Raw genomic sequence first — 16,047 nt, 5'->3', positions numbered from 1 at the left:
TTACTAATAGTCTACTAGACATGGTACTATGCTTTTGAAAATACCGCGAACTACATGCAATGGCAAAAGCATCACAAGTCGAAGATTCCGACAGCTCCGTGATGAACACGAGGGTCAATGAACAAGAGTTAATCGAGGTAAGCACATGCCCACTTCGCATGAGTATATGCTTATAGTAACACTTCGGGAAGCTTCCATGGTCCAGGCTTCCATCTCTCGTCCGTGCACTGGCCAAGCCAAGTGACGACACGGTGAACGACGTTCGTGATCAAGAAGAACTCATCAGTGTACTGTCCAAAGCGGCGTCTACTAGCTCGACAGTAGACCACCAAGTCCTGCAATGCATCACCACGCTGATAATGCGAGCAAAGCGGGACTTTGCCCGTGACACGCTCCACGAACCCCAAGAACACTTCATGCATCAGTCGTTCTTGACAAGCTGCTCGTATTTGTACGCGCACGCAGCATCTATCAGCGCTCTACCAAGAATGTGCCCCGAAGTTGAAGAGCTACGTCGAAGTTTCCAAATTTTGTTTAGTTTTCAACCGTCTGTACGTTCGCACGATGGAGTCATCGACCTAAATCGGCTTGTCACAGTCTGGAAGGTACGATCACTTGAACCATTTCGATTAAGTGTCATGCGCTCTGCACCTAGAATGTCACAAAGCTGTGCAAAACGTTCAGTTCCTTCATCGCGACCCCTGAAAATGCATCTGGAATCTCCAAACTCCTCATGCATGTCGAGTTCACTATCCTGGATACGATGAGCTTTATTGACCGCTGCCAACTGTCTGCCTCGGTGGACAGCACCACCATAGCGCACAACATCCAGGTATGGGCTAAAACGCTGGGATTGGATGTGGCTAAGTTCCATGTCAAGGGTGCAAGGGTACTGTTCAAAGCGTTGCAGGGTTTGCTTCACACGTTCGCAAATGTCCTACCACAACAAGAGGTAGATGGACTACTGCGTTGTTCTTGGAATGATGCCCACCAACTTAGATCGACCACTACTGGGAGTGCATGGGCCAATGTCTTGGCGTCATGTTTTGCCATCGAACTTTGTCTCACGTTGATGCAAGTTGTCAAAAGCACTGGTCATGCCTGATCGACGATACGACAAATGTCATCAAAACGTCCTTTTCATTTGGTGGGCCTTCGAAGAGATCTTTTGCCACAGCATTTGAGATGAGCTTTCTCGACCTTGTGGACTCCAACGCCTCATTTCCGCCTGAACGAGTTTTGCATCTCCTCGTGGTGTATTCATGGTTTTCTGTTGACACGGACCACGACAATCGAGGAGTACAGCTTTTTCGTCATGTCGCTGCATTTGATGGCATCGTGAAAGCACTTTCTGCCTTGAACGACAATGTCACGCTCGCGATGACTTTGGTTGAACCTACCCTGCGACTGTACTTTGACGCATATCAACGAGGATCCACAGAGCTTCAGGTGGGAACAAAGTGAAGCGTGAAGTAGGACCTGATGCGGTTGCAGACGCGCCTTCTGCAGCTAACATTCAAAGACCAAAGCGGCCACCGACATTTGTGTCGTCGCCTCTGGATTCAAGCTCTCTGCTTGTGGTATCAAAATGCCATGCGACGTTTTTAAGGTTCACATGGCTCGTCGTTTAGGAACACGTACAACGAAGCCTGTGGCGACGAGATTATACATCTGCTCCTGGACCTCACGTGCTCCAACAACGAAAACTTCGTTAAGGCTCATCGAATCGTTCTGAGCGATTTACTTGTTGACATGTATCCCGCCATGACACTGGCACAAAAGGTAGTTGTATGCAATTCACGATATGAAAACGGTATTTCAATTGTAAATAGACTCTCTGCATCAATCGCTGCACCACTGTGGTTGAAAACATGTGTGCTGATGGCCCGAGCTACGACTTTAGTCTTGCTGCCGAAGCGACGTTGACTCTGCTTGAAAGACTAACTGTTGTTGGAAACTTCATCGATGGTGTGGACGTATTATGGCGCTCGACATTCGTTGAAAATTTTCTGGCGATGAGCTTCGAGTGCTGTGGAACTGCTGTCAACATAATCGAACAAGCGTGCGAAGAAAACAGTCCTGTCGACAAAGGCATTTGGCGGATTGTTGACGCTACTTTGCTGATCCTTCGAACCATCTTTTCGTCCACCCAGTTCAACGTATTGGCTCCAGATGACCAGGAGGAAGTTGAAGGCTATATTGCCCAGACCATGCCAATGCTCGTAGAAGTTTTGCGCCGCCTCTCCAAAACGACATCAGAAGCTTGGTATGCTATCAGTGACTGATTGTTGTGACAATTTTGGCGCAGTGATATTCAGCGCCGTATCGTTCAATCCATCAAGTACTTGTTGACGACGTTCCATCCCGGGCTCAGGCGAAATCAAGATAACCACTTGATTCTTGTACTGGAAGCTATGTTACGCATGTCGAACATCCCAGCCCTGAAAATGCACTCAGCATTACTTTTGAAGTGGCTGGCAAATATTCAAGTGCCCCCTTGCACCGTGGAAGCGGTGGTATTTCTTTCCTGGTCACATGTGCTGATCTCTTCTTCTAGAGGAAAATTTGGCTGCAGTATTGCAAACTCATCAACATTTTACTGTCGTCCGCGGACTGGCCCATCGCTTGCACTGCATTGGAAGCCCTGTGGCTTGTGTTGTCCGAATCCAGCTTGCCAGTCGAATCCGAAGACGTCACACAAGATTTCAATCCGGAACACATTGCGATGGTATTGCAATACATCGACATGGTACACGAGAAAAAAGTGCTTGGTGACAACAAGCGAAAGCGGAGTAAAGCGCAAGTGCAATTGGACCGCCTCGGGACACAATGCGCCAAGGTCAAGCGATTCTGCATGATGAGAGCTCACCAAATTGACGACGACACCTTCCCGACTGCTATCGTGGACAACGTGTGCAATCTGTTGGATGGAATCATGCGACGCCTTGACAGCAACGATGATCAAGCTAGGTGCTTTGGGACACAGTAGGGTATGTTCGAAATGTTTCATGCAACGAGGGATATCAATTCACTTTAGAATGCAACTACGCCGCTTTATCGGAATGACCTTCCAAACGAGTTGAAAAAGCTCTTTTCGATCTTGCCTTGGGATTGCTCTTTTTGCTTTTTTTCCCTATGACGACAAGGCATCATCCTCAGGAATTGGGTGGCCAAAGAATCTGTGCCGTACCTTTCTTTGGCTTCTAGCGCTTGTCGCTTGAGGGTTTGCTGGATTTCGAGCTGTGTTTGGGCCTTCTGCTTCTCCGCGTCGTAATCGATTTCGATTAACTGCCGACGGATTCCATCCTCTGCTTGATGTTGCAACAACTCGGACTCCTTCTCGAGGCAATGTCGCTTTTGTTTGGCAGTGAGGAGGTCATTGTTGGACAGCACGATTTTCTTGACTTCGTCTTTCGACAACCCCTTCCAGTGATCCACACGCACGCGGTTTGGGTTGGCCAGTTTGGCTTGTAGAGCGTTTTCACTGAGGAAATCGCTCTGTACAGTCGCTAGGATCTCGCTTCGATCGATGATATCATTGAGCTCGTGCTGCGCCACCCCTTGTTCCTTGAGCGCGTTTGCCATGGCCTCGTTGTATCGCCGCACCTCAAGGGCTTGTTTTGCCCTTTCTCGCTCGTAGTCGGCTTCCGCTTGCTGCTGCAAATCGCTCACTCCCCGCATCGTTTCATCGTAATGGCGGTCGCGCTCCTTGTCGTCACTCGCCTTGGCGTTTTTCGCCGCAATTTGACTCTGCGTCCACTCGCGTACTTGGGATGCTTGAAGGCGGCGCCGTTCATGCCGTCCAAGGTCTTCGCCGTCGAACTTTTGAGCCGATGCGACCGAGCAATCGTCGACATTCAGCGCCGACATCTCTTTCCGGGCAATATCCGCCTCCCGGCGTTCGCCACGAGTCAGACTCTGGCTTAGCCACTCCTGTCGAAGTCGTACTGCTTCTTCATGTCGCTGGGCTGCTTCGTCAGCTTCGACTCGACTGATGTACCGGCGGATGCTCTCTTGCTCGTGCACTGCGAAACATGTTACCACGAAGAAAACGACTAGGTCGTACCGTGCTGCTGCTCCTCCTGCGCTTCTCGGGCGGCGCGGGCTTCCTTTTCAACAATTTGGTTTTTAATCCCAATGATGTCCGCCTAACGAGACGTGGTGCATGAGGTCCCCTATCTCGTTCAAGTCGAGTTCCCTTACTCCGTTATTACGCAAGCGGCCGTCATGCAGCTTCTTCACGCGTTCGTTGTCTCGAGATCTTCGAGCCTCTGCCCGACGCACGTCGGGGTCATCTACGTTCATCGCGGGCAAAACCATTGCCGCTTGTGTTGGGCGATTCAAGCACCTTTGGAGCAGAGGCGCCCCATGAGAAGGCTAAAAACAGCTCGCTAAAATTAGACAAGTGTTCAACTGAGTGAAACACCTTTCCAAGGCCGTATTTCTTCGAGTGCATTGCGTTCAGAGTTTGCGTGGGGAATTTCTTTTCAAGTGGATAGTTGTTTGTACATTAAAGATACACGTCTTCTAAGCAGCAGCGGGGTGCTCGACCTCGTACGCCTTGTCTTTCTCGCTCAAGTAATCGGCCAACGATACGTCATTTCGAATGAGGACGGGCTGCTTTCGGCCGGCAATCACGTCCGAGTCGACGTACACCGCGTTTACGTTGGGCATGTCCGGGATGTGAAACATCGTTTCCACCAAAGCACGCTCAAAGATCGCACGCAAACCACGCGCTCCCGTGTTTCGCTGGACAGCAAGGTCAGCGACGGCCTCCAAGCCACACCGCGACACATGGAACTCGACGTCGTTTAGGGCAAACAGTGCTTGGTACTGCTTGACAAGCGAGTTCTTGGGCTCGGTCAGAACGCGTACGAGCTCGTCTTGGGAGAGACCCAGCGTGCTAACCACGACGGGGAAGCGACCGACGAACTCTGGAATGAGCCCGTAAGACACCAGGTCCTGAGGCTCCGACTGGGTCAAGAGCTGCCCGATGTTGTCCAGTTCGTCAAGTTTGGTGTTGGGCATGCGGGCGCCGAACCCAATGGAAGAGCTCGCTGTTCGTCGAGATACAATCTTCTCGAGGCCGGCGAACGCGCCACCACAGATGAATAGGATGTTGGTCGTGTCGATCGAAATGAACTCGCCTCGCGGGTTCTTTCGTCCGCCCTTCTCTGGGACGTTCACGACGCATCCTTCCAGCATCTTGAGCAAGGCTTGCTGCACGCCTTCGCCTGACACGTCTCTCGTGATGCTGACCTATTGACGAAAGAGTGAGAAAATGGCCACGTGCGATGCCGTATACGTTTTCGCTCTTTCTCGAGATTTTATCGATTTCATCGATGTAGACCTACACATTGAGTTGTTAGCCGCCGACGCCTTCAGTTGACGTGGCGGCGACGTACAATTCCTCGTTGAGCGGCATCGACGTCGTAGTTGGCTGCCTGGTACAACTTGAACAAAATCGACTCGACGTCTTCCCCGACATAACCAGCTTGCGTGAGGCAAGTTGCATCGGCAATTACCAACGGCACTTGGGCCATACGCGCCAGAGTCTTGGCCATGAGGGTCTTCCCCGAGCCAGTTGGGCCCACAATCATCATGTTGGTCTTGTCCAACTCGACCTCGTCCGCCTTGGGCCGGGATTCGAGGCGTGGGTCGGCGTTGATGGCTTCGACATGGACCCCGTGGCCCAAAGAATGGATCGTCCCTCGGTTTTGCTCTGCACTGGCCTTCTTCTTCTTGGCGTGCATGCTCAGTCGCTTGTAATGGTTATGTACACCAACACTCAGAGCCTTCTTCACGGCGTCTTGGCCAATGACGTAGGTGTTGAGACCGTCGAAGATTTGCCGAGGAGTTAGCACTTGCTCCTGTCGTTCTGACTGCACTGCAGGTGCGACCGTTCCTTGATGAACAATTCGGTTGTACTCACTTTCGCCTGAAAGACCCACGTCAATCACCTTCAACACATCAAAACTTTGGCAGGCGTACTCGTGAGTCTGGGACCTGAAACATTCGACATGTGCGATGTGTGGTCGCCACCATAAGTCGAAAATCCCGAGCTGGGTCCACCAGTAGACTTGACCACGAAGTGACCTTTGCATTCTTCGCACGAAATGATGTCGCCTTCGGACAATTTGGCAGCGGCGGCATAGTCGTCCGACTGATGAGGCGGAACGACGTTTGCCTTGGCCATGACGTTGGGCGCAGCCACCGCAACTGAAAGCTTCAGTCCATTTCCACATTGAGGGCATGGTAAAATCCCAGAGCCTTCTCCTGACGAGAACGCCGAAAATCGACGAGCAGAGATCAAGGTTGAACTCCGGCGACTCTTCGGTAAGTTATCGATTCCAGCAACACGAGCATGCAGTGAAAACCTGTGCGTCCGTAAAGCATCCTGTGCCGCTGTAGCCGCCACACTCGAAGCGCGGTGATGGATGGCGCTGCGTCTCGCCACCGCGCGTGGAATGCGTTTGCCAAGGAACGCCACAACCGCCATTTTCGCTTGTTCAAAGTTTCTTGTAGCCTCAAACTCCAATCACGACTGGCGAATGAATAGCTAGGAAGACTGGCCGTTTAGTATTACTAAACAGCATTATATCCTTCGAAATGCTCGTTTCGGCCCACAAGACCACACGACGACCATCACGGCGATGCAATTTGGTAACGATGCCCCAACGGGTACAGACGCACGAGCGTCGCGGTGTTAATTGTAGTCGACTAGACGCTCAAGTGCTGTCGAGGGCTATTCTTGCGGGGGGAAGGCCATGGCATGGACGGCAAAGATCAAAAACATGACTCCACCAACGACCGTAACAGTCTTTTCCGAGATCCGCGAGGCCAAAAACTTGCCGCCGACCACTGCCAGCCCCGTGCACATGGAATGGCCAAGGATGGCTCCCAAAGTCACTGCGAGAAGATAATCAAATGACCTCGTCACACTGTGTCCATACCTCCAAACGCATCATTGGACGCAGATAATGTGATCGTTGCGATCTACCGAGCGCATTAGACGACTGAAAATAGTACACGATAAACCATACCTGGGATCGGTCGCCCCATTCCGCAAGAAACGTGAGCAAGAACCCTTGCGAGAACACTTGAAAAGCGGTCGTCGGAACAGCGAGGGCAGCGGCAGGCTGGGCAATTCCCTTTTCGGCATCACTAGTTGCACAGATGACACATCAAAACGGGAATTGGACCACTGTACCCAGCATCCTCGGCAGTCTTCTTTCCCTCGAGCTCTTCCTCGACTTCGGTCAGCTCGTCGGACGGACCGCTACAGGTCGATGCTCAATTACAAGGAAGGGAAACTCAATCGTGTACTTGGCGTTCATTTCTCTGGAGTCGTATAGCATTTTCACGCCGAACAGCACAAACTAGGGCAATGTAAGGATGCGATGGCAAGAGAGGCTTGTACCAGACATGCGCCAGCATAGTGCGTCATCCATGGCGGCAGCAAGAGAGCAGCGACTCCACCGAGCACCACGGATAGCACTGTCATCACAATGAGCGCACTGATAGCGCCGGCAAATACAACAATACGATCGTGCTTCATGGACAAAATGGCTGCGATGAAAAACGTCTTGTCCCCGACTTCTGTGGCCCAAATCGTGACAATGCCGCTGATAAAGCCAGACCAGAACTTGTTCACTGAGCTCTTTACACGCTTCGCACCGGAGTTGACATCATCGGTGGGATCATACTTGACACGCTCGTTCGTGACGAAAGGTGGAGCAACAGCGCTGTCATCCGAGGCTAGGAGGGGGCTGATTGCATCACGGATTTTGTTCGACCACTTCACAAACTCTCGACGCTGCAAGACACCATCGTGATCCTCATCGGCAAGAGCGAAGGCATCGTTTTGGGCGATTGCCTGGGCTGCAGCATATGCGGCGGCTAGTGCAACCAGGACGACAACGTGTTGGATTCCGCGCATGTTGGTCCAATTCGTGTCGCCGAATTGGTGATTGCGGCATATATGAACGGCGCCGGTTAGTACCTATTGTAGTAGTACTAAATCTACAAGTCAGACTAATTGTGGTCTTGATGGCACGGTCACACGTGAAATTCGAATAAAATTAGAGTTGAATTGCCCTACTCCAGAAAAATGTATTAAATACAGATTCATTTATATTTGTAATTTCTATAATGTCGATATTCGCCTGCGATATGAGAGGGACAGACCTAGAAAGCAAATGCGAATTCGGTAGAATCACAAAAATGTTTGGTTAGTTTCCTCCGCCGCGCTTACAGGAGGTGACTCTTTCGCAGCGCTTGGTACTTTTGGTACGCCACACCCGAAGCTACGGCCAACACAACAAACAGCACGAGGAATGGGAGCTTCCACCCGCCCCCAACCGACACGTTCTTGACCTTTTCATCAATCTTGGACTTGACCTGGTTGGCGGTGCTGGCGACTGTTTCTTGTACCTTGTTGTCCACGACCGCAACAATGCGGCGGTAGATTTTCTCGAGGCGATTCTCGTTGACTTGCTCTTGGTCGCGGAGCTTGCCGATTGTGTTGGCCGTCTTTTCCTTCAAATCGGTCAGAGCGTGTTCGGATTCCAATCGGAAGTTTTCGATTTGCGTGGTGAGGACGGCGATGCGGCAGTCCGATTGGCATGACGGTTCGACGAGCCACTTACGGTAGTCCTTGGACAGGTTTTGCAGCAGCGTGGCCGAGTCGGCTTCGTCAATGTCCTTGTCCATGGGGTCTTCATATGTGGCCAGGCGCAACACGTCATGGTTGTCGGCAACGCCACCTGTGGCGCCAGTGATGCCCAAAGTGGAAGTTCGCAGCCAGTCAGCGCTGAAGGGGAGAGTTGTTTCGTAGCATTGCTTCCACGCAGCAGTGTTCTTTTCGTCGACTTCAATGGACAGAATTTGCCCGACAACTTTCACCTTGATGCGCGATGCACTATGGGCAGCGTTAAATGCAGCGCTTTCTTCGTGGTAGCGCAGCGCGGCGTCGCATCCGACCTTGGTTTCGTCGTTCAGCTGTTGGAGAGTCTTGGACCCGTCGTTGATTTGCACAGACACATCCTTGTGACCGCCTTTGTGGTCTGGGTTGTTAAATGTGTCGATAATGATGCCCACGCCTCTGAAATCGGAGTCAAACCCGTGGTTGTCGCCGTACACATAGTTTTGACTTGACGTGAGCCACAATCCAATGCCATCTCCAAACCACTTCTTGCCTTGGCCAGAGATGCGGAAAGTCAGCACCGTGGCGAACGAGTCACGGCCAATGACTTGGTTGTTCCAAATGTATCCCTTCTTATCTTGTCGATCAGGAGTGAGACGGATGAAATTCTTCTTCACTTCTGTAGACCCGCCATGGATCCACGTTCCGTTTATGTAGCGTTGCCCATTGGTATCCACGCTGTCGTAGGGACCATCAAACGACAGACTCACCACTTTCTCAGCAATGCAGGTCGTAATGCTCAGCGCCAGTAGCATGAACAGCGGGAGGAGATGCAGCTTTGCCATGGTTCCGACCGCAGCAATTTGAGAATTCACACACTCTAGAGATGCTTACGGGTCCGGATAACGCAGGTGGAGCGAAATTCGTCAAAATAGCTCAATTGTCTCTACTAATATCGGGCGAAAATTTTGAAAAACTTCCAATTCCCATTATATGCCTATATTCGGCATATTTTGAGCGTATCAGGCGTGTAAGACACGTGGCTCGAAATCCATGGATAGCAGGGGGATAACACAAGTGTATGCGCCTCAACATGTCTGGTCGTTGCGACACAATGCAGGATATCTAGAGGCACTATATTGCGAGGCAGGAGAGAAACGTGACGACAATATTTGTGTTCACGCATGTTCCGTCGGCCGAACAGGACGAGGACGATGGCATGCAAATGACCGTTGTCTCTTCCATTAAATAAGGTTTCTCTGCCACTTCCATCATTTACTCATGATACGTATGTCGTACGTTCTGTACGTACCAATAAACGTATAGTTTGTATGCAAATGAATTTGTATATTTTGACGTACGATCTACCGCATGAGAGAGAAAAACAATGTGCTAATTTGGAGGACCAAGCACAACCCAATTCGCCAGGAAGGTCAATTCTCATGAAAGTCCACGTCATCTTGGCGTGCTTGCTTGCCTTTGTCCTTGAATGCGCCAGCATCAAGCTGGACGCACACTCGTTCGCGGCTCCGTTCAAAACCATTGATAGGACTGGCAAACGCATTGTGAACTCCACGTGGACCAACGGCGGTTCCACGGAAGTGTTCACAAACTTCATCCGATTGACTCCCGACCGTCAAAGCAAGCATGGCCATGTGTGGAACAACGCGCCGTTGCAACGTAACACATTCTCTGCTGTGCTGCAATTTCGCATTTCGGGCCAAGGCCAGAAGTGGTTTGGTGACGGTATCGGGTTGTGGTTGACCAACTCACCTCATCACGAAGACGGCGACAACCATGGGTTCAAGGACAAGTACTTTGGCGTTGGCATCATCATCGATACGTTTGTCAATTCGGAACACAAGGGTGGCCACAAGGACGTGACGATCCAAATCAACGACGGGACGAAGACCACCGAAGTCTTGCAAGACGAGACGAAGATCGGGTGCGACGCCGCGCTTCGCTACCACGAAGACAGCGCCCACTTTGACCCTGTTTTCAGCTCGTCGCGCCTGCGTGTCGTGGTGGATGGCGTCAAATTGAAGCTGGAAGTGGACGCCAAGTCGACGGCCGAGTGGAAGTCATGTTACGAAGGCGATTTGCCGCTTCCGTCGGACTGGCTGCAGAACGTGTCGCTGGGTATCACGGGGTCGACGGGTGGTCTCGCTGACAACCACGACATCCTGAGCTTCCTGGCATTTTCCGACGCGGACGATATTCATATGCAAATGGCCGACTCGGACGTGTACTGGAACAACTACTCGAAAGAGCATCACGGTATATTGAAGAGCGACCACTGCGACAACTCGTGCAAGCTGATCATTTTGGAAAAATCGCTCGAGAACTCGCGCGTCGACCTCGAGCATCAGCTAGTCGCACTGAAGGAGCGCACGACCAAGAATATTCAGAAGGTCAAGTTGAGGGAGATCGAGATCCACGAAAAGCTCGCGGACATGAACAGGCGAGTGGATGCGTACATGAAGCTCAGAGTCAACACGCGTCTCGATTCGGCCGCGTTGGACTTGGAGAAGGAAGTGCATGGCCAGGTGTCCGGCAAGGTTGAAGCTGCCGGCGGGTGGCAAGTGCCGTTTCTGTTAGTGTCGTCGGGAGTTCTCGCGGGCTCGTTCTACGTGTACCGAAAGTACAAGGAGCTGCGCAAGTCTCACTTGCTCTAACTCGCATTGATTTTTAACATTATCTTGGTGTACTTTTCAGTGACTCGCCTCATGAAGCACCACTTCAGTGTCGTGATGAAAGCACTGAAGCTTGGAATTGTGGTTGGTACAAATGCAGTGCGGGGCGAGCCCTCGTAAGCAATGTTATGATCGTGCTCTCGCGGCGTCCTCTGGGTTTGGATGACTTGCAGTCCCATCCGGGGGTGAAGTCGCGGCAAGCGCCATCATTTTCTCGACCGCGAACAAATGCAGTGGAAGTGCTGACATTTGGTGCATCGTTGTGGGGTGCACAGTGAGCCATGCCAGTTCGTGAAAGCACTTGAGCAGTTGTATCGTAAAGCCCGCCGTAACGTTGCCGGTTGACGGGTCGACCAGCGATTCGACTCGAAGTTGCAACGTGTGCTGGGTCGGATGCGGAACGCTTAGACTGAGCATGCCTACACCTGCCGTTAACTCCTCTTGTCCAAGCACACGGCCTTGTCGTACTATTTGTTTCAAGCTTTGGCGGAAGGACAATACCAACGTTCTTGACGGCACATGCAGTTGCCGTTTGGTCCCGCAAGTTGTTCCATCGAATGTCGCGATCGACTTGTGCAGACGACAGAACCAATTGCTTGACGAACGTGGCAGCTTTGGCGGATGTTGACTTGGTCTTCCACACGTCGTGCCAGGCAGCGACTTCTTGTTCGCTCAATGCACCTAACTTTGTAGCGACCAAAGCTCCTGGTACGTCTTCGTCGTCACGCACAACCGACAAGAAAGCGAGCGCATTGTCAACGAGCACCTCCATATCCGACTGTTTGAGCTCAAACGAGTCAATAAAGACGGCGTCCGAAGTCAAGGTGCGACCACTGGAGTTGGTCACGGCCGAGACGAGCCACCCATTGACAACGGCATACCCCAGGAGCACTTGAAAGGTGTCCGTGGAGTCGGCCAACTGGTACATTCTATTCACCAACCCAGCGGGAAAGCTCAGGGAGACATCTTCCGAATGGCCAGTGGGGACACTGGTCGGAAGAGTGTCGTACAGCGCAAACGACTGCTCTCGAAAGTACGTTGGCTGAACATGGACGCACGTTTCGACCAAATCTTCAACATAAACAACGTGAAACGAGACGTGGTTCGATGGGGACCTGCCGCTACGACCGCGTCGCGATAATGCACCGTAGAGAGAAGACAATCGGCGTGAAAACTTCCTGCCAAATGGCGCCACGACAAACACTGTGCTGCGGACACCAGACGCATGGCTCCATCGGTCAAAGCACGACGCGGCCTCGCTGTAGGTCTTGAAGGGCTTGTTGGGGTCGTCCGATTTGTGGATGACGAGCAATGCGTTGTCGACGTCGACAACCCCAGCATCGCGATGATCAAGGGTGCTGAGGTCGCATGCGGCCAGCGACCCCAAATTTGCATTGACGTAAGAAGACCGGAGCGACGACATGTAACGAGTGGCAAGCGATGCGACCCAGTCGTTTGAGGTATGGGGACAGATGATCCCGTACCGCACGGGCTTTGGTCCGCTGAGAGGGTTACAAGATCGCAGGCTCCACTCTGGGAGCAAGGACGGCGACATAGCGACAAGGGAGTCCGCCTTCGACGCCAGAAAGGACGGGATTTTCAGCTCCTAGCAGGACGCGCGATCAGGCTCGACCAAATGAAGGTGACTCTCGTACTTGACTTTCCATTTCAGCACCTTGGTCCGTCGTCGATTGCATGAGGTAGTCGTGAACATTCAACCATTTCGATGCCCCAAATCCGTAGAGTTGGCTCAGCGACTGCAAGTGTGGCTTCACCAACGCTTCGAGCACTCGGACTTGGTGTTCAGATGCGACGGGACCGTTGTCTGCCTGTTCTCCATGGCGCCACCATCCCACGATTGACGTTTTTGCAAGCATCTGAAGGCCAGTCACTTCGTCCGACCTGTCGTCGACAAGACACGGGGAAGGCGCGCATGTGACCGTATTCACATATCGGAAATCTGGCATTTGCACCTTGACTCGACTATTTGGCGGAGGAATCACATTGCAGTTTAAATATCGCGCGTCAGCAGCGACGGTCGACGTCGTCTTGTACGCATGCGCAGTCAGGACTCGGTCGTACGGGCAGGCGGCGCTGCTTTTCTTCGACGCCGACAGCTCAGCTTGCGAGTCACTGGCGAGCCACTCGAGCGCTTGTCGATTGAGATCGTACGGCCGAGACGCAGGTGCCACCGACGTGAGGGGCATAGGCATGTTTTCGATGTTGGGCTCGTGGTCCACAACCTTGACACGGGCCAACGTCGCGAGCGGGTTGTCCTTCGCCTCGTCCTTCTTTCGCTTGGTTCGTTTCAATTTCCGAAGGAAGGGCTGCACGTGTCGAGCGCGCTTGAGGGTCCCCACACTTCCACAGTCGAGTGGAAACTCTACGAACACGTCGCGCCCCTTTGACGGCAACTCTGGAGCAACTGGAACGAGGAATTCCTGTTGGAAGTGGTCAACCAAAATCATATTTGCGATCGACGTACCTCGTCGGGGTCAAATTGGCCAAGGAGGGGGTTCTAGACTATGTTAAGATCGCTACCAAACTTGGCCATGTTCACCTTTTTATCGGGGATATCGTGTCCTGGCGCATCGTCGTCGTCATCTTTGTCGTCGTCGTCGACGTCCTCGACTTCTTTCACGTCGACTGGAATTTCGGCATCTCGACTCCTCTCTTCGCGAGGTCGCTTGCATCGGCTTTTTTCCACAAGTCGGGGCAGCACATCACAGGAGAAAATGCCGTTGTCCCCGATGTCCCAAACATCAACCTTGCTGCTCGTCAGTTGCGCAAGGCCATGCGTACGCATGAACGAAAACCTGTCACTGGTAGCCCAATCGTGCTTGGTAGCAACTACAGCAAACACTAGCAGCTGGGCCGCCCTGGATAAGACAACTTTGGTTCGGATGGACGGGCGATGGCCTTCGTCGTCCCGAAGGGTAGACCAGTTGTCTTTGCGGTTCGACGACAGCGTTCGGAACTCAAAAGTTGGCTCGCTACTCAGAAAAAGTTCATTCGACGTTGAGACAGCGGGCTTGCGATCGAAGGGGTCTGTTCCAGTAGGTGTCCAAGCGAATGAAGAATGTTGCACGATCCACTCTCCGACTTGCCGCTCAACAGCTTTCAGAAACACTTTTCGGATTGACGGAGGCAAGTCCATGCCATCGCTTCGTCGCCAAGTGCCGTGCTCGCGAACGTCTGCGGAATGGAAGCATCAGGCCACGTCTCAAAGTATTGAGTGCGCCATACCACGAAATTCAACTGATAGCGACTGAAGCAAGTCGTCTCGTCGATTCTCCACGTTGATAAGGAAGAGATAGATTGCATTGCCGACAGTGACGACTGCTGGAGGTATCCACTTCGTGTTGGGAGGCATATAGGAGCACGCAAGCAAAGAGTTCACTCTGGCAGAAACGTCAACGTTCGCTCCGGATGGCTCCAATATGCAGTAGTCAAGGACGTCTAGTTCGCCCTGGAGGAGTCAAGCATAGACAAGAGTAACGCCGTCGTACCAATGCCCAGCAATTCATAGAGATGTCAGAGTTGTCGCTCATACTTCCGCTCGGCGTAGGTTGGACACGCCGAGGCGGTGTGCGGAACCACAAATCCTGTTGAAAATGACTAGTCTTTTGTATGCAGATTTTTGTCCAATGATAGACAATCCTTCGAGTTGCGAACTAGCAAAATGGACATTTACCTAATTGAATGCACATTGGACAGTGATTGATTGAGCCGAAGTGAAGCTAGACTACGAAAATGTTCGCTTTCTACAACTTCTGCATTAGGCAGCGCTAGGGCGATGTGGCTTCCATTAGCTTTCACTTGCGCTAGGCTCATGTAGAATGCAGAATGGACAGATTATGTATGACGTGGCCTAAGGCGATATTTGATTTGTGGATACACGCCGATGTGGCTCAACATTCCCCTCTAATCGTGACGTTCTTGATTGTTGCATGAAGAGATAGAGGTGGCAATTCGCGCCTTGTGTTCTTCAAACTTGGGTCGCGGCAAAGCTTTCGTGAGCATGTCAGCAAGCATCGAGTTGGTTTCGCAGTACTTGATCTTGATGATACTTTGCTTGACGAGGTCACGGATGAAGTGGTGACGCAAGTCGATGTGCTTCGTGAGTTGGTGACTTGATCGGAGCTTGAGTTCTTCAAGGATTGATTTGAGCCAAAGAGCTTCTTGCAAACTATAGGACATGGAGATGTACTCGACTTTGGAAGTCTATAGAGCGACGATGTTTTGAAGCTTGAACTTCCAACTGACCAGACATCCATTGAGGAAGAGGAAGTATCCAGACGTTGAACGGCGAGTGGTCTTGTCGTTGGCGTAGTCGGCATCAACATAGAGTTCGAGCGTAAAGGCTTCGTCGGAGGACTTCTTGTAAAGCAGGCCAAAGTCTTGAGTTCCTTTCAAGTAGCGTAGGACGCGCTTGGCGATTTGGTGATGTTCGGAGCTGGATCATTAAGGTATCTTGAGAGTAATGTCACAGTGTACGCTATGTCGGGACGCGTAGTCGGGGTGAGGTAGAGTAGTCCCCGCCACATTGCGAAGGCAAACGATCGTTAGACAGCGGAGGAGACAGAAGTGGCAGAGTGTCCAGTGTCTTGAGGCGTTGAGATTGGGTTGCAATCAGAAAGACCATGCTTAGCACGTATATCAGAGACATACTTGTGTTGGTAAAAGTGGATGGAGCCATCGTCAAGGCGT

The 16,047-nt window shown here is 51.8% G+C and overlaps 7 protein-coding genes across 16 annotated transcripts; 2 read left to right on the top strand and 5 right to left on the bottom strand.

The window, feature by feature from the left end:
• The first annotated feature begins 43 nt into the window (after positions 1–43).
• H310_11137 (hypothetical protein) lies at positions 44–3,104 on the top strand. 8 transcript variants are annotated; one of them, XM_008877697.1, is made up of 11 exons: positions 44–137; positions 192–605; positions 656–832; positions 881–952; positions 1,000–1,449; positions 1,495–1,580; positions 1,632–1,782; positions 1,833–2,266; positions 2,309–2,513; positions 2,558–2,990; positions 3,038–3,104. In XM_008877697.1, exons 1-10 carry the CDS (start codon positions 60–62, stop codon positions 2,987–2,989), a joined length of 2,499 nt encoding a protein of 832 aa, XP_008875919.1. In that variant the 5' UTR covers positions 44–59; the 3' UTR covers position 2,990; positions 3,038–3,104. The 8 variants fall into 8 exon arrangements, with proteins under 8 accessions (XP_008875919.1, XP_008875918.1, XP_008875921.1 ...); XM_008877696.1 differs by having other exon boundaries at positions 2,558–3,104; XM_008877699.1 differs by having other exon boundaries at positions 2,309–2,990.
• On the bottom strand, positions 2,973–4,358 carry H310_11136 (hypothetical protein). Its single transcript, XM_008877695.1, has 4 exons — positions 4,204–4,358; positions 4,067–4,148; positions 3,191–4,025; positions 2,973–3,133 (listed from the first exon to the last, which is right to left on the bottom strand). The coding sequence occupies exons 1-4, from the start codon at positions 4,318–4,320 to the stop codon at positions 3,055–3,057; spliced, it is 1,113 nt and encodes a 370-aa protein (XP_008875917.1). The 5' UTR covers positions 4,321–4,358; the 3' UTR covers positions 2,973–3,054.
• A 126-nt stretch (positions 4,359–4,484) lies between these two features.
• On the bottom strand, positions 4,485–6,537 carry H310_11135 (ATP-dependent Clp protease, ATP-binding subunit ClpX). The gene is made up of 4 exons (XM_008877694.1): positions 5,992–6,537; positions 5,406–5,938; positions 5,306–5,350; positions 4,485–5,259 (listed from the first exon to the last, which is right to left on the bottom strand). The coding sequence occupies exons 1-4, from the start codon at positions 6,497–6,499 to the stop codon at positions 4,528–4,530; spliced, it is 1,818 nt and encodes a 605-aa protein (XP_008875916.1). The 5' UTR covers positions 6,500–6,537; the 3' UTR covers positions 4,485–4,527.
• Positions 6,538–6,559: 22 nt separating this feature from the next.
• H310_11134 lies at positions 6,560–7,963 on the bottom strand. Of its 2 annotated transcripts, XM_008877692.1 has the most exons (6): positions 7,421–7,963; positions 7,327–7,379; positions 7,211–7,279; positions 7,044–7,164; positions 6,954–6,996; positions 6,560–6,909 (listed from the first exon to the last, which is right to left on the bottom strand). In XM_008877692.1, exons 1-6 carry the CDS (start codon positions 7,937–7,939, stop codon positions 6,746–6,748), a joined length of 969 nt encoding a protein of 322 aa, XP_008875914.1. In that variant the 5' UTR covers positions 7,940–7,963; the 3' UTR covers positions 6,560–6,745. The 2 variants fall into 2 exon arrangements, with proteins under 2 accessions (XP_008875914.1, XP_008875915.1); XM_008877693.1 differs by having other exon boundaries at positions 6,560–6,996.
• A 130-nt stretch (positions 7,964–8,093) lies between these two features.
• Positions 8,094–9,512, bottom strand: H310_11133 (hypothetical protein). The gene has a single exon (XM_008877691.1). It carries the CDS (start codon positions 9,487–9,489, stop codon positions 8,251–8,253), a length of 1,239 nt encoding a protein of 412 aa, XP_008875913.1. The 5' UTR covers positions 9,490–9,512; the 3' UTR covers positions 8,094–8,250.
• A 541-nt stretch (positions 9,513–10,053) lies between these two features.
• Positions 10,054–14,945, bottom strand: H310_11131. 2 transcript variants are annotated; one of them, XM_008877688.1, is made up of 7 exons: positions 14,847–14,945; positions 14,584–14,806; positions 13,898–14,532; positions 13,823–13,855; positions 12,993–13,778; positions 11,806–12,943; positions 10,054–11,756 (listed from the first exon to the last, which is right to left on the bottom strand). In XM_008877688.1, exons 1-7 carry the CDS (start codon positions 14,886–14,888, stop codon positions 11,464–11,466), a joined length of 3,150 nt encoding a protein of 1,049 aa, XP_008875910.1. In that variant the 5' UTR covers positions 14,889–14,945; the 3' UTR covers positions 10,054–11,463. The 2 variants fall into 2 exon arrangements, with proteins under 2 accessions (XP_008875910.1, XP_008875911.1); XM_008877689.1 differs by having other exon boundaries at positions 14,584–14,796.
• H310_11132 (hypothetical protein) lies at positions 10,068–11,362 on the top strand. The gene has a single exon (XM_008877690.1). The coding sequence runs from the start codon at positions 10,087–10,089 to the stop codon at positions 11,317–11,319; it is 1,233 nt and encodes a 410-aa protein (XP_008875912.1). The 5' UTR covers positions 10,068–10,086; the 3' UTR covers positions 11,320–11,362.
• Positions 14,946–16,047: the final 1,102 nt, after the last annotated feature.

This window comes from Aphanomyces invadans (assembly GCF_000520115.1).
Source record: "Aphanomyces invadans strain NJM9701 unplaced genomic scaffold supercont1.30, whole genome shotgun sequence".
Taxonomy (NCBI): Eukaryota; Oomycota; class Saprolegniomycetes; order Saprolegniales; family Verrucalvaceae; genus Aphanomyces; species Aphanomyces invadans.
The sequence above is the reverse complement of the archived record's forward strand: the minus strand, read 5'-3'. Positions and strand labels throughout refer to the sequence as shown.